Source organism: Aotus nancymaae, unplaced genomic scaffold, assembly GCF_030222135.1.
Source record: "Aotus nancymaae isolate 86718 unplaced genomic scaffold, 86718_ANA_hifiasm-v0.15.2.pri h1tg000019l, whole genome shotgun sequence".
Classification (NCBI taxonomy): domain Eukaryota; kingdom Metazoa; phylum Chordata; class Mammalia; order Primates; family Aotidae; genus Aotus; species Aotus nancymaae.
The window spans coordinates 25970872-25991506 of record NW_026988431.1 but is presented as its reverse complement, the minus strand read 5'-3'; the positions used below and the strand labels follow the sequence as shown (position 1 = coordinate 25991506).

At 38.3% G+C, this 20635-nt stretch overlaps 1 protein-coding gene across 1 annotated transcript in view; it reads right to left on the bottom strand.

The window, feature by feature from the left end:
• COL6A6 (collagen type VI alpha 6 chain) overlaps positions 1 to 20635 on the bottom strand; it is a 109903-nt gene that overhangs the window by 65352 nt on the left and 23916 nt on the right. Inside the window, exons 10-19 of the mRNA XM_064378681.1 lie at positions 17988 to 18142; positions 15025 to 15117; positions 13073 to 13126; positions 11590 to 11661; positions 11480 to 11506; positions 11100 to 11144; positions 10953 to 11006; positions 9845 to 9907; positions 5876 to 5941; positions 4505 to 4558 (exon numbers count right to left, since the gene is read on the bottom strand). Of these exons, the coding sequence (XP_064234751.1) occupies positions 4505 to 4558; positions 5876 to 5941; positions 9845 to 9907; positions 10953 to 11006; positions 11100 to 11144; positions 11480 to 11506; positions 11590 to 11661; positions 13073 to 13126; positions 15025 to 15117; positions 17988 to 18142 (683 nt within the window). The remainder of the gene's footprint in view (positions 1 to 4504; positions 4559 to 5875; positions 5942 to 9844; positions 9908 to 10952; positions 11007 to 11099; positions 11145 to 11479; positions 11507 to 11589; positions 11662 to 13072; positions 13127 to 15024; positions 15118 to 17987; positions 18143 to 20635) is intronic.

The window sequence follows — 20635 nt, the reverse complement described above, 5'->3', positions numbered from 1 at the left end:
AAATAATGAAAACATCTCCAGAAGTAATCACACAGCACCTTTGTTAAATTGTTACTTGGGATTTAAGCTCCAAATGAGTCATGGGAGAGATACATTGGGTTGTCATGAGAAAGACAAAATAAGGAAATATGGAAGATGATTTTGCAATCTTTCCTAAAATTTTCAAGTGTTTATATGAGGAAGATGAAATCCCAAAATATTTTAATGGTTTACCCAAGGACTGCAGATGTCTGATAACACATCTAGACAACCTGGCTTATCTTTAAATAGACTGTGAATGGGCACATTAGGTAAGAAAATCTCCCCAATGGGAGCTGAGAGAAGATGGCCCACAAGGGAGTACTCAGTCCTTCCTTCCCCTACCAGCCTGACTTTCTGGTTGTTTACAGGGCCCAATTTCCTGGATATAGAACCATCAAGACTAATTTTGGAAGAAGAATTATCAGGAAAAAAGCAGGACATTCTGAATGGTAAAACATCGAATTAATACTGAGTCTGAATAGCAAGCATTCACAATGATGAACGATTGTCCGACACCACTTCAGGATGCCTTTAAACTAGTGCCAAGAGGCATGAAAAGGGTAAATCATAACTAACAGCCCTCCGGACTAACTAGGAATGAAAGCTATGCATTAATTTAAGGTTACAGTTGCTTCTCATTATCCTTGGCACAAGAATCTCTTCTTATTCTCAGGTTTGGCTCAGAAGGAGCCAACCCCTCTTTCTTCCTCATCTCCCCCAGAACTACTGCGTCCTAAACCCAGATCCTTCCTCCTTGTCCCTCCTTCCTGCCTTTTCCCCCAATTCGTTACCATCTGCTAGCATAGCACTGGTAACAGCTTATTAATTCTACAGGTCCGTCCCCTCTACAAAGTGATTCTCAACAGGAAGAGGAGGATTTATCACCCTCCCTTTCCCCAGAAAACATTTAGCAATATCTGGAGACATTTTTCATCGTCACAGGTCGGGGGTATTACTGGCAGCTAGTGGGCAAAGACCAGGGACGATGTGATGATGCATAATATGCATCTTCTACAATGCACAAGACAGCTCCTACAGCGGAGAGTTGTTTAACCCAAATGCCAACAGTGCTGAGGCTGAGAAACCACACTCTATAACATGGTTCTAAGTTCCTTGACAGGAAAGACTGTCTAAGTTTGTAGTTGAGTTTATTTCTAGTATTTAGTAGAGTTGTGGGTGGATTGTAGGTGTTCAAATGAGTAAAGGTCAGATTTGCAGCTTATTTCCCCACAGGCCACTTCTACCACTGGCCATCCTCCAATCACTTACCAGCTTAGCGGATCCTTTGTGCACTGAGGAGTCCTCCGTGCTCATTGTAACATTCATTCTGAAGTTTTGCAGTGAACACTAGATTTTTCTACTTTCTCAAAGAATGACTTTACTGTTATAAGAATATGTGCTGATTTAAAAATATTTAAATGCAGAGAACATAGAAAATTTTTAAAAATCACCCCAACTCCTCCATTTAGAAGTATCATTAACATCTGTTAATCATGACTCCTGACATCATCTTGCTCATTCTCACAGATAAAATTCTAAATAGTGCTATTTTTTATTAAAAAGAGATCATACTCAACTATTGTAAAATTAAATTACGTCTAATTTTACTTGAATAGAAGAAAAACAAAAAAGAATAGAAATGTCAGGTGCTAACGTATCTTACATCTCTACTGTTTTTCTATTTCCATTGCTCCTCGAGCACTGCCAGCTTGCTTTCCTCACTTTCTATTGTCTCGTCAGTGCTTCAGACATTAAGAGCAATAATGTTATCTTCACTTCTTTGAGACTCAGAACTATTTTCCAGAATTCAGATTTTTCCTTGAATAATTCCTCTTCTAATGAGGCTGTATCTGTCCGTTGCCCATGTTTTTCTTTCTCTCTTGCAGCTTTATGCATAGGTCCTGATTAATCATCTAATAAAGATTATTAATGTTCCTGACCATTCACCAACTTTGAATAGGATCACTTGTTTACTGAAGAAATTATGGGGAAGTGTAGCTGGAACACGGCTGGTAGCTTTGACATAGATATGTTGCCTCAAACACTTTCTCATCAAATTATTTCTTTTACCTTAGAGCTACGTCTTCCTTCTACTACTGACGTTTAAGAGATTCGTGGAACTCACATGAAGCCCCTTAAGTCATAGTTTCTCTGTGTTGTGATGGACACTGTTGCCTCTCTCATCGTTGGCAGCCGCCACGGCCTTGGTTGCTAGTTCTACATAATAAAAATGGAATGTTTTCCAGTTTCTCATTCATTTTGCCTCCTCTGTTGAATTGTGTCCCTATGTGTATATTTCCTGTTTCTCTCAAAATCTACCATGTCCCTGGATTTTGTTAGTTTTAAGAAAACTGTTAGTTTTAAAGCAAACCAATCTCTGCATGAGGTCTCACTTGATGTGTCAGCTTTCTAAATTCTTATTCATTAAGGTTGAGATTTAAAAACAGTCGGATGGTGTTTGTTATTATTTGCAGCTTGAAGCTGTGGTCATTCTTTGTTTTGCAATTTTTAATTTCTTTTGTTGTTTTTGGTGAGATGCACTTAAGAGGAATAGTGTGAAAACACCTTTACTCCGCCATTTTAACTGGAAGTCCCACTTTTACTCCTGAACGACGTGGCTGAATCTATAACCCAAGATGGGGGCCATATTTCATGGGAGTGGTGCGGTTTAAATAATGCATAGCAATATTACATTAGCCTCTGGAGGCTATGAAACTAAGTTCATCCTTACATGCCAGGATTTCCCGGATGATAGTCTTTAAGTTGAAAATACTTTCCAGAGGTATGTAAGCTGACTACACCCTTTTAGAAAGTGAAATGAATAGCAAATGCATTTCTTTATATGCATGAAAACTGCATTAGTAAAGCTCTTTTCTAGCAATCAAATTCTGCATGTTTTAAATATAATTTCTTCATTTTCTCTGCCTTGCAAAGAACACTGGTATGCTCCAAGATAAAAAAAAAAATTTTTGATGGAGTATAATAGCTTGTTCTATAAACATCTGCTCAGAAATGACAATGTGTAATAAATGCAATATACTAAACTAGCTTCTATTTGTGCTTAATTTTAAAACATTTTCTATTTAGGAGGGGGTGGAGGAAATTGAAGGCTGGATAACTGCATAAAGAAAGGAAAGAAAACCTTGCAAAATGAGATGAGAAGGCCTAATTCAGACCCTGATGTAGGCATCTAAGTGTATTTTATTAAAGTTAACTCTTCTTATTGAATATTTTTATCATCTCTGTGCTTTTCTGCACACAGAAATTTTTTTAAGTACTTAATGAAAAAATAACACAATAAAATAAAAAACAAACCAAAACCACGCCCCCAACAATGAGTTCCATAAGTAAGTGATCCAGTTTCACTCAGATACGCCTATATCAGGACTGACTTCTTTTCCTTTTCTTAAAAAAAAAAATTAAATATTTATTTATATTTTACTTTAAGCTCCTGGATGCAAGTGTGGAACGTGTAGGTTACCTAAGTGCATGTGTGCTGCACCTATCAACCCATCGTCTAGGTTTTATGCCCCGCATGCATTAGCTATTTGTCCTAATGCTCTCCCTCTCCTATTCCTCCACCCCTTAACTGGCCCTGGTGTGTGCTGTTCCTCTCCCTGTGTCCATGTGTTCTCATTGTTCAAATCCCACTTATGAGTGACAACATGCAGTGTTTGTTTTTCTGTTCCTGTGTTAGTTTGCTGAGGATGATGGCTTCCAGCTTCACCCATGTCCCTGCAAAGGACAGGATCTCATTCCTTTTTATGGCTGCATAGTATTCCACAGTATATATGTGTCACATTTTCTTTATCCAGTCTATCACTGATGAGCATTTAAGGTGGTTCCAGGTCTTTGCTATTGTAAATAGTGCTGCAATAAACATATGTGTGTATGTGTCTTTATAGAATGATGATTTGTATTCCTTTAGGTATATACCCAGTAACAGGATTGCTGGGTCAAATGGTATTTCTGGTTCTAGATGCTTGAGGAATCGTCATACTGTCTTCCACAATGGTTGAACTAATTCACACTACCCCCAATAGTGTAAAAGCATTTCTACTTCTCCACAGCCTCGCCAGCATCTACTGTTTGACTTTTTAATAATTGCAATTCTTACTTTTCTCAACCGTTGTAAAATTTGGCAGAAAAAGAATAGAATTTGGATTTAAAACACTATCACAGGCAATCTCAACCCAGCTAGGAGGCCACACTTTGACCGCTTTTCCCCTAGTTAGCTGCTGATTTGGTTCTCTTTGCCCAGCTCTTTCTCCTGACTGGTGATCTCCTCTGCCGTCAGCATTTTCCTACTTCGGCTTCTGGGGCTTTCCTGAGTTCTTTGTCAGACCTAGTCTGAGAGATGCCCTAAGTTAGTTTCCCCAAGGTAGCGAGCTCCAGCAGAACCATCCCACCCACTCCCCACAGCCAGCCATTTTCAATATAAGCCACTAGAGCAGTGGGTCTCCTTGTCTAGAAGGGCTCTTACTGTCTTTCTTCTGGAGCCTGGTGTCCCTGGAGGGCCTGGCCAACCTCTTCTTCCCTGTCAAAGGAATAGACAGATGTGTGTTGGTAATTATGCAGCACTGACAGAGTTTCTCTTTAACATCAACTTGTACTCCAGGGAGGACAGATGAGTTCACACACCAATGAGAGAGTTACCTTTCCTTTGGAAAATGGCATGAACTCCATGGTCCTAAGTCACATTTCCATGTGAGTCATGAGGAATTGCAGGGAAAAATGCTAATGACATGGCTTCATCTGTTCATTATTCATCACTACTGTCTAAGTTGTGTTTGGGGTACATGTCTCAGAGTGTTCAAACTATCCCTGCTCTGTTGCCACAGTGTGGATAAAGCATACTATGTGTCAGATATGGCTACTACTGGTTTGGATTTCTACCTTTGAATTGCTTGATCTGTTTGGCTACTCAGATTATTACCTTACTGTAAATACAGTCTCATACTACAGAGGCTTGTATGAGCACTAGATGATCACTTGAGATGATCACTAGACACAAAAGTATGGAATAATTTATGAGTCTCCTGTGAGACTGACATTTACCACTTACTAATAATGGCAGATAATATTTACTGAAGGTTATATCATTAAATTAAATATCATTAAGTCCCCATCATCACCTTCTAAAGTAGGCTATTCACCGTATTTTGCAGATGAGAAAATTGGGGTTTACAGAAAATAGCCCAAGGCCCAGAGTTGGTAAGTGACAGAGCATGAGCTAGGAACTAGGCCTGTCTCCAAAGCAAACTTCTTTCCACTACATCGCAATTCCTCCCTATGTACAGTCCCTATGTACAGGGAACGTTATTTTAAAAAATCCAGTGACATACATTTTTTAGATAACCATTTTTAATTACTGAAAACAGGTTTTGATGACCACATTGTGACTTAAGAAATTAATCCCAAGAAACTTTTCTTGATTGTGTGGACCACATCTATCTACCTGATCTTGTTCTTATCATGTATTACTAATATGTCTTTTTAGGGTATGTTACCTCCAGATACTGGAAAGGCCAACAACTCTCTTGCTAGCACAGTTCTATCAGCTAGCCCTGCATTTTAAGTTAGAGTTCCAATGTTTATATTCATGAACGAAGACCTCGAGGATGTGTCTTGGTGAATCAAGTCAACCCAAATTTAGAGGAGGAAGACAAGAATGTTTCTCGAATCCCAGAGTAGTATACAGGCAGGAGAAAAGATCATTTTGCTCCTAACAGTAGTTTTCTGTACCGTATATCCACTTGGATTCCAATTTTTTTGTTAAGCATTTCATATTCTACCACTGAGAACCTGAGCCTCACAGTTGTTGCATCGACATTTTACAAGCCCACGTAATTACTTGTCTTCCACGTTCTCCTTTCAAGCCTGCGGGTCCTTCTATGCTATTATCAACTCCAGGAGCTCCCTAAAAAATAGAAAATAAGGAGAAAAATTAGTATGTTTGAACATTTCTCCTTAAAAATATAATTTATTTATAACATTTAGCTATTTCTCAAGAAGTTGACAAGTCCAACCCATTTGAAAGCAGAAAAAGGTTAAAATTATAGATGGCTTACAAGTATTTTCTTTTCCTCCCATGTTTGACATGATCAGAGAGAGAATAGAGACCTAAGGTGAGTGTGTGGGGAGAAAGAGCTCTCCACAGAAGGCACAGCCAGGGCAAGCAAGGGCGATGTGACTCATGTGCATGGTAACTCCTAACCCTACTCCCCTCTTCTTACTGCCACCCCTTCTCTTAACTTTTCCTCTTTTTTCTTGGAGACTAAGCAAAGTTATACTTGATAGCTAGTAGATTTTATTTTCCCTTACCCTTGGGAAAAGACAAACATTTGTAATAGGTTCCACCCTGAGAACATAATAAGCACACCGAGTGACGCTGAGGACTCTACCTGAGAAAGAGAAAGGCTCCCTCTTTCTCTTCCTGGACACCTGGGTACTCCCATATGCTACCCCCGTATGTTCACCCCTACTTTTCTGGTTTTCAAAAAATCCTGAAATTTTGCATCTTTCCCAATATTCATGCAAATAATTCCCAGGAACTCCCTGAAAACAAGTACACATTGTGGGCTATTATCTTTAGCAGGCCAAACCGAAGTCTTTCTTGCTTGAGTCATATGAACCACAAACAGAGCTGTGTCTCCATGATGCTGAGACAATCAACTAAGCCAGTCAATTCAGTCAATGCTCCAATAAATTGAGAAAGGACAACAATTATCCAGTCCTGCTGAGTGCCAGTTATGGGGCTGCTGGGCTGATAGAAGCTCAGATTACCTTCATCAATCAATAAGTAATTTGCGGTCACCAGCAGGGACATGTCATTGTTTCAGATATTTAGTAAGCTTTTTAAACAAATGGTTTTGTACTTAAAGACCTTATAAGTTAATGGGGTGAAAAAGATGGGTTTGGAATTTACTTTATAACACTAATATTACTAAAATGTAGGTGAAAAATTGCTTCTTTCCTCCACCTACCAAAGCCAAATATCATTTTCTGCATCTTCTTTTTCTCCCTTAAGTTTAAATATTTGTCTCTCAAATTCTCCAAGCAGGGTATACCTAAATTACAATATCAGAAAATTGTATTTTGGTGGGAAAAGCAAGTAAGGAAAAGGGAGGTCAAGTCCAGAATTGTATTCCACTGGACATAAAAGCCCCTTATTGTGGTTCAATTCTAAACTACCTGAAGAGATAACATAAAAAGAATCATATACTAGCACATTTTACCAAAAATAACAACCCAAATTGCATAGAGACCAGTTGGTCAATGTGAATATGAACCAATTTGGTCTTTCTATATGTATACAACCGGACACAAAAGCATTACCTATCACAAATTTACAATTAAACATGAGCTTATAATAATATGTTATCAAAATGAATCTTACTAGCCTCTATAGATGACACAAATGATTTAACTCTTTCCCCCAACATTTCTTAGGATTAAAAAAATACTTCTAGTCAAGTGGGAAATTCCAAACAGCCAAATGAGCTTCCACGTGATCATAAATCCTATCTGAATGAACTTAGATTTTCAAAAATTTGTGCCATTTGCATGCTTTCAAGAATAAATGCATCGTGTGTGTGTTCTATTATATTTATCCCAATTTTTCCTGAAATGGTAATCCACTGAAGCCATATGTGAAAAAAGCAGAGTTGTTTTACCGTTGGAAGTCATAAAATATTTCTTTTAAAATAGACAGCTCTTTACATTATTCAGACTCTTTAAAGTATGTTACATAATCACATGATCTTTAGCAGACAGTTTAGGAGAAATTCTGATCAAAGTCAATGGAAGTTGTATAGCAATATCCCAAATGAATTTTTGGTCATCATATATAGATGACTGAAATGTCTTTGTATTTGAACTAATATTTCTAAATTATGCTTACTTGTGGATAGTTCTTTCATTCTAAATTAGATTCTTTGAAGTCTGAAAATTCTCAGGATGCCACTATTATCAGAAGATGTCACTTAGTCAACAATGTTTTCTTCATGCACCAATTCCTCTGCTTTTTAAATACAGTTGCCTAACATTTACATGTTCATATACATTGCATCGAATTCCTTCTGTGACCAACCCATTGTATATAAGAGGATATATTAAAGAAAAAAAAAATCCTCATGAGACTCCCCGTTGTCTCACATCCTTATCAGTACCTGGGATTATTTGTTTATAAATTATAACCATTCTGATGAGTGTATAGTACATGTTCCCATACATTGCTAGTAAGAGTATAAATGAGTACAAACTTTTGAAAACCATTCAGCTATAAAGACAATCTGAGTATGGCCATACACGTTATAATCCAGAAATTCTACTCTTAAAATAGAGACCTCATATTTACAAATATGTACAAAAGTACATCAAAAGACATATATAAGACTATTCGTAACAGCACTATTTACAAAAGCAAAAACTGGGAACAACTCACATAGCATTAGTATAATCAATAAATCATGGTATATTCACACAATGAAATACTCTGCAATGCAGCCATGAGACTGAACGAACTATTGTTATATACAACATAATCTTATAAGCATAAAACAAGAAAAGCCAGAAAAGAAGTGCAGACACTTATATAATTCCATTTATATAAAGTTCTAGAACAAGTACAACTGATTTATAGTGATAGGATAGTGATTACCTTGGGGAGGGTGAGTAGTGGCTGCCATAGGCATGAGGGAGCTTTTGGGATGCTGGTAATGTTCTATTTCTTTACCTTGTGCCGACTACACAGGTGTATTCGCATTCATTAAGCTGTGTATTTATAATTCAGGGACTTTTCTGATGTAAGTTACAGTTCAATAAACATTTAAAAACAAAACTAAGTCCTAATTCATTAAGGTTTTGGAGACTTAAGTGCGTATGGTGATGAAAATCCTATAGTACTGATGTTCTGTTGGACTTGGCATATTTCCTATATATTGGTATATGTCTTTTTCTTTTTCTTTAACATGGGTTATGCCTACTCAACTGGGTTGTGCCCCTGCAAGAGCAGTGCCTTTATGTTGTAAGTTTTGACTGATAAAATTCTGCTCGGCTTGGGTTACAGGAAATGAGGCTGATATTCTTAATTGAGAAAAACTCTTGGGTAACTGATAGTGGTTTGGCTGTGTCTCCTTCCAAATCTCATCTTGAATTGTAATAATCCCACATGTCAAGGGTGAGACTAGGTGGAGTAATTGAATCATGGGGGTGGTTTCCCCCATACTATTCTCGTGGTAGTGAGTAAGTCTCATGAGATCTGATGGTTTTATAAATGGAAGTTCCCCTGCACAAGCTCTCTTGCCTGCCGCCATAAGACGTCCCTTTGCTCTTCTTCGTGACTGTGAGGGCACCCCAGCCATGTGGAACTATGAGTCAGTTAAACCTCTTTCCTTTGTAAATTACCCAGACTCAGGTATGTCTTTGTTAGCAATGTGAGAACAGACTAACACAAGAACAGGAAAAAAAAAGAGAGAGAGAGAGATGGCTTTCTCTCATTCTGTCCATATTTTGAGGTGCTTGGAAGATAATGAAGTGGAGTGGAATTTCTTCAATGTTTTGAAGCACAAGAACAATTCTGAGTATGTATTTACAAAACTGCATTTGCAAAAGACATGCAAGGGCTTTTCACAGCTCATACTCATTCAGTATATGAAGATCAAGCACAGGTACCTGAATTTAAAACTTTACGATTATGCCTGTGATGTTTTAAACTCAGGGTTGCTAGTGTAGTACCCTGAAATCAAGACTCCCTATCAGAAGTACTGACAGAAATCGAGCCCTAACTCCAGTTCACAGCCCACGCAGCCCAAGCACTTACGGGATCCCCTCGCAGGCCCTTTGCACCACGGTCACCAGGAGTCCCTCTCTTCCCTGGGCTTCCCTAAAGTTCATACAAATCAGAAGAAGAACAAGACAATAAGTTTTAATAAAACTGATACAAACAAAGAGCTTTTCTTCTCCCAGGTGTGAATAATCAAGTATTTTTCTACCAAGGCTCTTTTTAAATTGGAAAGATGAACAACCAAAAAAGTTAGTTTCAAGCACCATATAAATAATTTAATAGTGAACTCAATTATTTGCCACAGTGGTGAACTTTGTGTTCCACACACACTTGTCATCTTGTTGTTTTTCACAAATATTCTACGAACCAGGTATTCCTTATTATCTTTCTTTTATAAGGCAACTGGAATTCAGAAAGAACATGCACTTTGCCCAAGATGGTTGTTTCTGACTCAATTCTTCACACTCTAAAGACAAAGTCAAGGATGAAAATATGGCTGCTGTTGCTATTCATTCCAGGTGGGAATGAGTGATACACACTATTCAATGTGCTGCCTGGCACCACTGACCCTGGTCAACATCCTACTTCTGTTCTTACTGTGGTAGCTGCTTGTCATTGATGGCCCAAATTCTTCACCACTCCCTATGTCTGTGTCCTTTGTCATGTAACTGCAATGACTTTTCCAACAGTGGTGGATAAGATTCCCTTCCTCTGAGTTTGGCAATACACCTTGATTTGGCTAACAGAGCGAGATGGAAGTGTTGAGAGAGTTCTGAGCCTCGGTCCGAAGGAAGCCTGAGAGTTCCAGTATGTTTCCACTTGCTTTCCTGGGCTTCTGCCATGGGCATAAAAAGGTCATGGGTAGCATGGTTAGGCTAGCTCCTGGTCCCAGGAGGGTAAGTGACATATGAAAGGAAGTCCCCGGCCACCTTACAGACATGAGCCATGTTCAGCCTTGATCAGCTGAACCCCTCAGAAACATAAGAAATCAATGTTCATTATTGTATGTGATTGAGGTTTTGTGATTGTTTGTCACAAAACAGTTTTGTGGCATAGCTGACTGATATACCCAGGGTAGTCCTACTGTTAATCACACCTTTAATCCCTAGTACAATTTTTATGTTCTTCCTTTTTAAATCCCTACCTGGGATCCCTCATCACCCTTTTCTCCTTTTCTTCCAGGAAGACCATTATCACCCTAAAAAATAAGAAGGGAAGGCTATTAACAGAATTCTCATTTTCATAGTGATAAATAGCTCAGAAGGGTCTCTATGGTACAGGAAGGCTCTACCTGCTCTCCGTTTAATCCATCAATTCCACTTTCCCCAACTTCTCCCTGAAAAGACAGACAGGATTAGGACAGAGTATATATCCCATGCATGTGCAAAGAAGTCAGATGCCAAAAAAGACTCCACTTTTGTGTTTCACATACAGCCTCTTTGTTAGGGTGGGCCTAGGTAATATTAAAGGTTTCTCAGTAATAGAAACTATCAATAAATAATATATACTACCTGTAACGAAAGAGAGGAAGAAACAAAATGAAATGGCTGGCAATAAAAAAGGAAAGTCAACAACAACTTCATTTGTATAATTTACTGATCAATAATCTCAAAAATCAAAATATTTCTAGGTAACACATGGGTAGATAAACGGATGTGCCTGGTACCATACCTCCTGTCCATTTAGTCCCCTGTTTCCCTGAAAATAAAAGGACAGCAATAGTTAGCGTAGGAAAATGGAATTAATGCTGAGAAAACTCCACATTCTCATGCAATCCTCACCTTAGGACCTTTGGTGCCATAGCATCCCTTAGTACCCTGCTCTCCCACTGGTCCAGGGGCTCCTCTGTCTCCCTGAGAAACGGCACAATCCAAATGAGCTTTTTCTATTGTAATCTTGGATCTGTCTTGAAAACTTGACAAATTTTTTGTTACCAAAAAAATGTGTGACTGTTCATGGTTCAAAATCCAGAATTCTTGCTTATAAAAATTAAGAGTGGAAATAAATCAGACACACCCTGATAACAGACAGCCTTTGCTTTGCATCTCACTTGCATATTGCCTGCGTGAGGCTTCTCTCTCACCAAGCGGTAACCAAGTTATGTCCTTCCAACCTTCTTAACCTATCTAGTCATACTGTCCCAAGCCCAAATTAGGACCTGTCCCGCACCTATGACTGCAAGACTTACCTGTGACCTTCACCTTATCATCATCTCTAATGTTGCTTGAGCAGGCTTTCTAAACACTCCCGTAATTTTGACCCCTGTGCTTACCACCATTCAGTGACTGCCCATCAACTGGAAGACGCAATCCAAATCTTCAGCAGAGTATTCAAGACTCCTGAGTCTTGCTTGCCACATATACCTTCCTCCTGCAGTGGCCTGGGTTCCAGCCATGTTGACCACATGTCATTTTATGAACATGATCCTCTCTGACTCAGATACATGTCCTTGAACACACTGTTCCCCCAAACTTTGCCTGCAGAAATTCCTACTCATCCTTCAAATGTCTGCCCAAGCATTACTCCTTGCTTGCAGCCTTCCCCTCTCAAGCCCCAACTTCAGCCAAGGCTGTTAGGTAACTGTGAGTTGTTCTGCCACACTCCTTTGCATGTCTCTATACTTCTAGACTAGCCCTTGTGTATAACAACAAGAATCACTGTTGTCTCATTTGCCTTTCTACTGGTTCGCAAGTTTCCTGGAGGCAGAAACAATATTTTTCCTTTTATTTTTCTTATTGCTGAAGCCTACCACTGTGCCTGGCCCATGATCAGATATTTAACATATATTTGTTGAAAGAACAAATGAATAAATATGTTAATGTGTGAGGTCTCTGATAAATAATGTAGTGAATGGTAAGATGTTTAATATATAATTGGTAAATGAATGTTTGGATGGATGGATTGTTGGGAGGATGGAAGGATAGGGAAATACAAGAAAGAGTGGGGTCCTTGATAAACAACGTAGTGAGCTGGTTTACCTTTGCAGAATGCTCCAGAATGGGGGAAATAGCAGTGATTCAACTCTCCTAGTGAAGAAGGTAACTTCTGCATTGAATCATTGTGCAATGTCAAAGAAGAGACAGGTCAACAAATCACTAATGACCACCAGAAGCAAAGCTCAATGAGGATAAAAGAAGATCTGAGATTCTGTACATGACTCCTTAGAATCTCACTTTTCCTGCTTCCCTCTGAATTGACTCAAGAAAGTTCATATTGTAGATACGTTTTTAGGGATAAATGGAGGTAAAAAGAGCCTTGACTTACAGCAATTCCCTCTTCTCCCAGGTAGCCTTCACTGCCTTTAAAACCTGGAGGTCCCTGGAAATAAGAAAAGGAAGAAAACATTTGCATCCATCAACCAAAAATCAGAGGTTACCAAACCAAATTCAATTTTACAATTTTACCTCACGTGGAATAGTAAGGGTTTGAAAGAAATAGTCCCTCCAACATGGCTGAAACTGGAAATCATCATTCTCAGCAAACTGACACAAGAACAGAAAACCAAACACCGCATTTTCTCACTCATAAGTGGGTGGTGAACAATGAGAACACACAGACACAGAGAGGGGAACACCACACACCAGGGCCTGGTGGGTGGGGGGCTAGGGGAGGAATAGCAGGGGGTGGGGGATTGGGGAGGGATAACATTAGGGGAAATACCTAATGTAGATGACGGGGTGATGGATGCAGCAAATCACCATTATGGCACATGTATACCTATGTAACAAAGCTGCACAATCTGTACATGTACCCCAGAACTTAAAGTATAATGAATACCTTAAAAAAAGCCCCTCCTTCCCAATATAGGTTGCATTTACATATATAAAAAGAAATGGAATTTTGAGACAGGTATCCAGATAACTCAAGTGGTTGTGTGTGTGTGTGACAATCGTAATACTGTAACTCTGGGTGTAAGTATAGTTGCCGAGCTTCTTTCAAAATAAACATTCAAGTCAACACAGCTATATTTGCCAGTGATAAACTAGAATTATTCTCCCTTTATTAAAAAATCTTTTAGGATTTATGCTACACATAGAAAAATAGACCACACACCTTTCTTTCCATTCTTTCTGAGTCCTGTTTAAAAAAAAAAATCTACCACTTTCTTTACATGAAGCTGGAACATTCAGAAAATAATTTATTATTTTATTTTATTCAGAGACATAGCCCTGGTGATTTGGGAGTTATAGTGCTATCTATAAATTATTCAAGAATCAAACACACATGTAAACAAACTGTATTGAAATCATTAACATATTCATAGTGTTTATATGTATTTAAACATTTCTTAAAGTTCAAAATAATATTTTTACATAAGGGTACAACCACTTTTTCTGGTTAGGAAATATATGAATCAATGTTGTTGGTTTCTGTTTTAAAATACTGAGTCTGCGTCTGTTTATGTATCTGTGATAACATTTCGACCTGGCTAAAGCTGAACGAGACGTCTTAACATCTTTTGCTATAGGAGAGTGATCTGATCTAGCCACATTTTCAGCAGACTACACGAAATATCTTCTGCTTGATTTTAATAACTCTGCCATTATTAAATAAAATGAATGCTGAAATGCCTTAGTCACATGAAGGAGGCTTTCATTATTCAACATGAAGAATTACAGCTGATTTTTCTGCATCATAGTCATCAGTACTAGAATACTGGATAATCAAGGATCTTAACAATTACTCCTGACACTTTTACAAAAACTTTTTTTTTTTTTTTTTTTTTTTTTTTTTTTTTTTTTGAGGCGGAGTTTCGCTCTTGATACCCAGGCTGGAGTGCAATGGCGCGATCTCGGCTCACCGCAACCTCCACCTCCTGGGTTCAGGCAATTCTCCTGCCTCAGCCTCCTGAGTAGCTGGGATTACAGGCACGCGCCACCGTGCCCAGCTAATTTTTTTTTTTTTTTTTGTATTAGTAGAGACGGGGTTTCACCATGTTGACCAGGATGGTCTCGATCTCTCGACCTCGTGATCCACCCGCCTCGGCCTCCCAAAGTGCTGGGATTACAGACAAAAACTTTTTAAACAGAATCCAATTTAGGATGCCAAGGAAAATCCATGACTATCTAATTTAACATATACAAAGAGGAGTATAATAAACTCTTACCTAAGAGGCTCTATTTAGAAATTAAAAATCACCCCTTATTTCTACTTAAACCCATATCTGAAGGACATACTACAACTCAAAGTAACCCATAAATCTGAACTAAAATCACCTTTTTTCCCAGTGGTCCAGAATCTCCCATTGTGCCATCTTCTCCAATGCACTTGCAAAACAAACAGCAGCATGTCCTTTCTGCAACGTTGACCTTGGGAGAGGGTAAGAAATACATTACATTTGGTGGTATTGCTTCTCAAATCATGTATACAAGTTCAACCATGCAATCCAGACTTCCACCACAGTTTCAGAAGCCTGGTCACTATTAAAATGACTGTGCTTTAGAAAGAATGCATGAAACTTTTTATTGTTTTGCTTCCATCTTTCCTTCTAGAAATCTTTCCTTTCCAGAAATACAGAATCTCAGGGCCCATCCCACACTTACTGAATCAGAATTTGTATTTTAACAAAATCCCCAGGTGTGATTTGTACACACATTAAAGTTTGAAAAGCACATTTCTACATGATCTGATAAGACATTGATAACCCGGTTGGAACTATAAGTAGTAAAAGAGTAACAGGCCTATTGTCAGGCAATTAGGAACAGATGACACACCATCATCCAGAGCTGTGGCTCAGAGGCTTTGGGGTTTTATGAATACGATTATTGCAAAGAAAACCAACATAGCATTGCCAATGACTTATTTTGCTAAGTGAGAACATTAAATAATGATGGTAATAAATCTGACCGTCCTCATGGTGGAGGAGGTATTTCAGCAACAACAGTGCTATCATTTGTTGATAGAAACTGTGTGCCTGGAAAATGCGTAAGTGCTTTACATGATCTGCACTCTCCACCATGTGAGGTATCCCAAATCAACTCAAAAATGTTTGTGTTTTCAAATTGGTATCAGTTTAGCTGTGGCAAACTGACTGCATGCCAACTGATTAGTGTGGCTGTCTGTCCCTGCCTCATCTCATCCTAGCATTGACCATGATATTGTTGATTTCCCTATGTAATTCTTCCTCCAGTATTTTGTTCAATAAAATGAGTGCATACTATTTCCTCATTTTGCGAAACCTTGGTATGCTAGAGAATTTAGACAGTGCCCAATGTAACATATCTTGGAACTAAGTCCAATGGTAAACTCTTCCAGAACAGAAGAATTTCAAAAACACAAATTACATGTGCAACATATTGGAAGCACTTGCTCTAAGGGATGGGAGCGTGGGAGAATATTCCTCTTTATACTCTGGTCAAAAAATCCATATATTTTCAAATGTGAATAAATTTCATCCTGGACATACCTAGTCATCCCCTGAATAGATGATATATTGCTTTACATTTTTACAATTAACTCATCAGATTTACTTTTAGAAAAAGTATATTTTCAATAAATGTTAGACTTCACTTTAGTAGGGGAGAATCAATCTTTGTATTGTGAAGTTTTTCAATAAATTTCTAGTGCAATGAAAAATGAAAATGTTTTGTTATAGCCATTTAGCAATTTTCTCCATTTGATTGTTTCCTACTATATAACGTTCCTTTTCTGACATTATGAAATTCTTTTTCCTGACAACTTCAGAAAAAGCAATAAAACTGGAAATGTGTGAAAGCAAACAATAACAAAATGGATACTATGATTTCATATTAGATAACACCAATTTTCTTTGGATCACCCAAATTCTACAGCATCAAACCTATTACTATTAACATTAAAACTGACCTATGATTAAGTTTTTCCTTGTAGAGTATTCCATTTATATGATATACAAAAACTGACAGGTTTGAAGAATAATTTCCTTCCTCTATGAATTACCAAACAGATTTCAAAGAGTGATTGACAGGAAAAAAATTACGTTTTGTAAAAACAAACACTGTTTTCCCATGTAGAAAGGAATTCCAACAAAACTTTCATATTCTTTACGTAATTATTTTAACATAATTACGACACTTAATAAGCTGCTTAAATACCTATATATATATATATAAATTTTACAGGTGGAAAATAGCAGGAGCCAGCACTTCCTTGGAAAGTATTCTCATTTACCAATTAAAGATTTTATAAGTTATAAGCAAATTACAAAATTGCCAGTCATTCATTAAAGTAAAAGTAGAGTCACATAGAGCTCGCTGATGCTTTACCACTCAAGTTTGAATTCTTGTATGTTTTCAAAACAAGTATGATTGAGACGCATCTTACGTAGGCATTAGGTTTAAAAATGGAACATAAGGTGAGGTCAGGAGTTTCAGACCAGCCTGGTCAACATGCTGAAACCTCATCTCTACTAAATATATACAAATTAGCTGGGCAGGGTGGTGGGTGCCTGTAATCCCAGCTACTCCGGAGGCTGAGGCAGGAGAATTGCCTGAACCCAGGAGGCGGAGGTTACAGTCAGCTGAGATCATGCCACTGCACTTTAGCCTAGGTGATAGAGCGAGACTGTCTCAAAACACACACACACACACACACACACACACGAAATCTCAAGGAGTCACAACCCTTAAAAATCTTTCAACTGCTCATAAAGCACAACATGTGAGGTTTACCGTTACTAGGCTTTTCTTCCAGTTTTAGAGCAGATTACTCTTTCTCTAGTTTAACTCCAAATGTAGTTTGCTTTCATTTATAGGCCTTGTCCCAGGAAAAATACACATCTTCAACACTGGAATTACACTCAGCGTGGAAAGCTGTTATGCCTAGGATATGCAAGGGGTGTGAAAACTGGCAGGTGGAGGTAATGGCCGATTCTCACTTGCATCTCAGATTCTTTCTGTCACTTACGTTCTTTGGCTATAATTTGGACGTGATTGTGGGCGCTGTTTAAATTTTCTTCTTTTTCCCTCTTTCCTCCTCCTCCTTTTTGGCCAAGCATATAAATTAAACATGCTTTGATGACTCTTAACTATACTACATTTCTTCCAAACAAACCCTCTTATTTAGGCTGTTCACTAATTCATAAACACCTTTCTTCATTCCCAAATATTCACGGTAAGTTCAAATTCTAAAGCATAAATATTAAACCTATATACAAAATAATTGATAATTTAAGCTCACCAGTCTTTTCGGAATAACTTACCAGCTGCTTTGACAGCCGGCTCCCAAGATCTCTCATGCCAATAGAGAGCTGTGTTCTGTACTCAAAGCCTTTCCCAAATTCAATATAGGGAAGATCAGCCAAGTCACTTGAATCAGCAGGTCCATCCACAGCAACAGTGATGAGGGCATTCAGGCCTATCCGACAGAGTTTACAATGTTCCAGGTGAGGTGGATTGGGTATATATATATATTTTTTTGCAAGCATATTTAAATTGTTATTCTCGGAAGAGTTGCAAGAGAACAGTCATTTTACTGTCCACTTCCCCCAACCACATGATTTAAACCTTACAAGTGACAAGACTATAATAAGAGCACAAAAGGAATTACATTTTTCAAAACTAATTAAATTGGAGACAGGGAAAATTTTAACAGAACTTCCAGTTCCCTGATTGAAGGAGACAGTTCTAAGAAGTCTGCTAAAGCATACTAAAGCACAGAGAAATTCACGTAACAAGAAAGTCCAGCCTGGGCAACATGGCAAGACCTCATCTTTACAGAAAATTTTTAAAATATTAGCCGGGCATGGTGGCACATGCCTGTGTTCCCAGCTACATGGGAGGCTAAGGTGGGAGGATCACTTAAGCCTGGGCGGTTGAGCCTGCAGTGAGCTGTGATTGTGCCTCTGCACTCCAGCCTGGGCAATAGCAAAAACCTGTATCAAAACCAGAAAATACATGTTCTACATTTTTGCCACTCAGTGGGGGATCCTTGGAGCAGCAGCACTGGCATCACCTGGGGGCTTATCAGAAATACAGAATCCCAGGGCCCAGCCCACACTTACTGAATCAGAATTTGTATTTTAACAAAATCCCCAGGTGATTTGTACACACATTAAAGTTTGAAAAGCACAGCTCTACATGACGTGATAAGGCATCGATAACCCAGTTGGAAGTGTAAGTAGTAAAAGAGTAAGGGGCCTATTCTCAGGCAATTAGACACAGATGACACACCATCATCAAGAGCTGTGGCTCGGAGGCTTTGGGGTTTTATGAATAAGATTATAGCAAATACAACTGCTTAGGACCAACACACGTTGCCAATGACTTATTTTGCTAGGTAAGAACATTAAATAATGATGGTAATAAATCTGACCATCATCATGGTGGAAGAGAATTCAACAACAGTACTATCATTTGTTGATAGAAACTGTGTGCCTGGAAAATGGGGAAGTTCTTTACATGCATTATCTTATTTGTAAGGTACAAATATAACTCTACTGGTATGTCTAATTATAGTCCTATTTTACAGACAAGTAAACACAGTTGGAGAGGTTAAATGATGGCCTATAAGTGGTAGTTTTAGATTTTTCACCCAGATAGCCTAATTCTATAGCCTACATTCAAAGGATATTTTAACAATAAAAATATGCTAAAGATATAATCTTGGAATAAAGGCCAGTCTTAAAATCAAATACAGTTAGCTTCATGTAAACCTGACTCCATTGGGAACATTTTTCTCATTTTATTATGGATGGGTAAAGAATTCTTTGATGAGAATTGGGTACCAATGAAGCAGAATAGATAAATATCCAAGGACTTGGCTGAGAGTCAAGAACGCCTTCTTAAACAAGTTTATATGATATGATTTTACATAAAATGAGTAGATGAAGAGAGAAATCAAGATAATAAAGTCTCAGGGACATATTGGAGAGGTTTAAGTTCCAAGACAGCAAAACAGAATGGTTAGCTGCAGTGGAAGAAAGAGGCCAGGGGCAGTGGCTCACGCCTGTAATGCCAGCACTTTGGGAGGTTGAGTGGGCAGATCATGAGGTCAGGAGATGGAGATCATCCTGGCCAACATGGTGAAACTCCGTCTCTACTAAAAATAGAAAAAAATAGCCAGGTGGTATGCATCTGTAGTCCCAGCTACTGGAGAGGCTGGGGCACAAGGATCGCTTGAACCCGGGAAGCGGAGGTTGCAGTGAGATGAGATCGCGTCATTGCACTCCAGCCTGGGCGACAGAGTGAGACTCTATCTCAAAAAAAGAAAAAGAACAAACCACCTAAGAATAAGGTGACCAATTTGTTCTCATTTCCTGGGTCTTTCCTGGTTCTAGGGCTGAAAGTTCCCATCTTGTCCGAAACAAACCAGGACAGTCCATCATTCTTCTGGAATGAGAATGAGGAGGGGGAGAAAAAGGTTGTGGAGGGGGCTGGGATATGCAATGCTTGTACATCAACTGGTGTTTAGCGATCAAGAGAAGGCATGCCAATGGATCTACTTATAAGAGAAAAAAAAAGCCTTCTTTCATCTGATTTTTCTTATAATATCCAGAAAATGTAAAATTTTAAGAGTGATAACCATGGGATTGTTGACTTGCAAGAAATATGCATATAACTTTTATTTATAACTGCTTTTCTTAGGATCAGGGGACTCCAATCTTCTCCTTTCAGACTCATCCAGTAAATGAGTCATATGATCCTAAACACAATGTTTTCAATTGTCTAACAATAAATTAAGAAATAAAAGATTTTCAAAATTGTGAGAATAAAGAATCATTGAGTAGATTCTAGGGTAATAAATTCTAAAAAATTAATAAATTAATTCAAGCCCCAATCCACATGCATAAGTTTTAAAGCCACGTCCACCATCAAGGATTTTTTCCTTGTCTCTTCTTGTTCAGTGGTG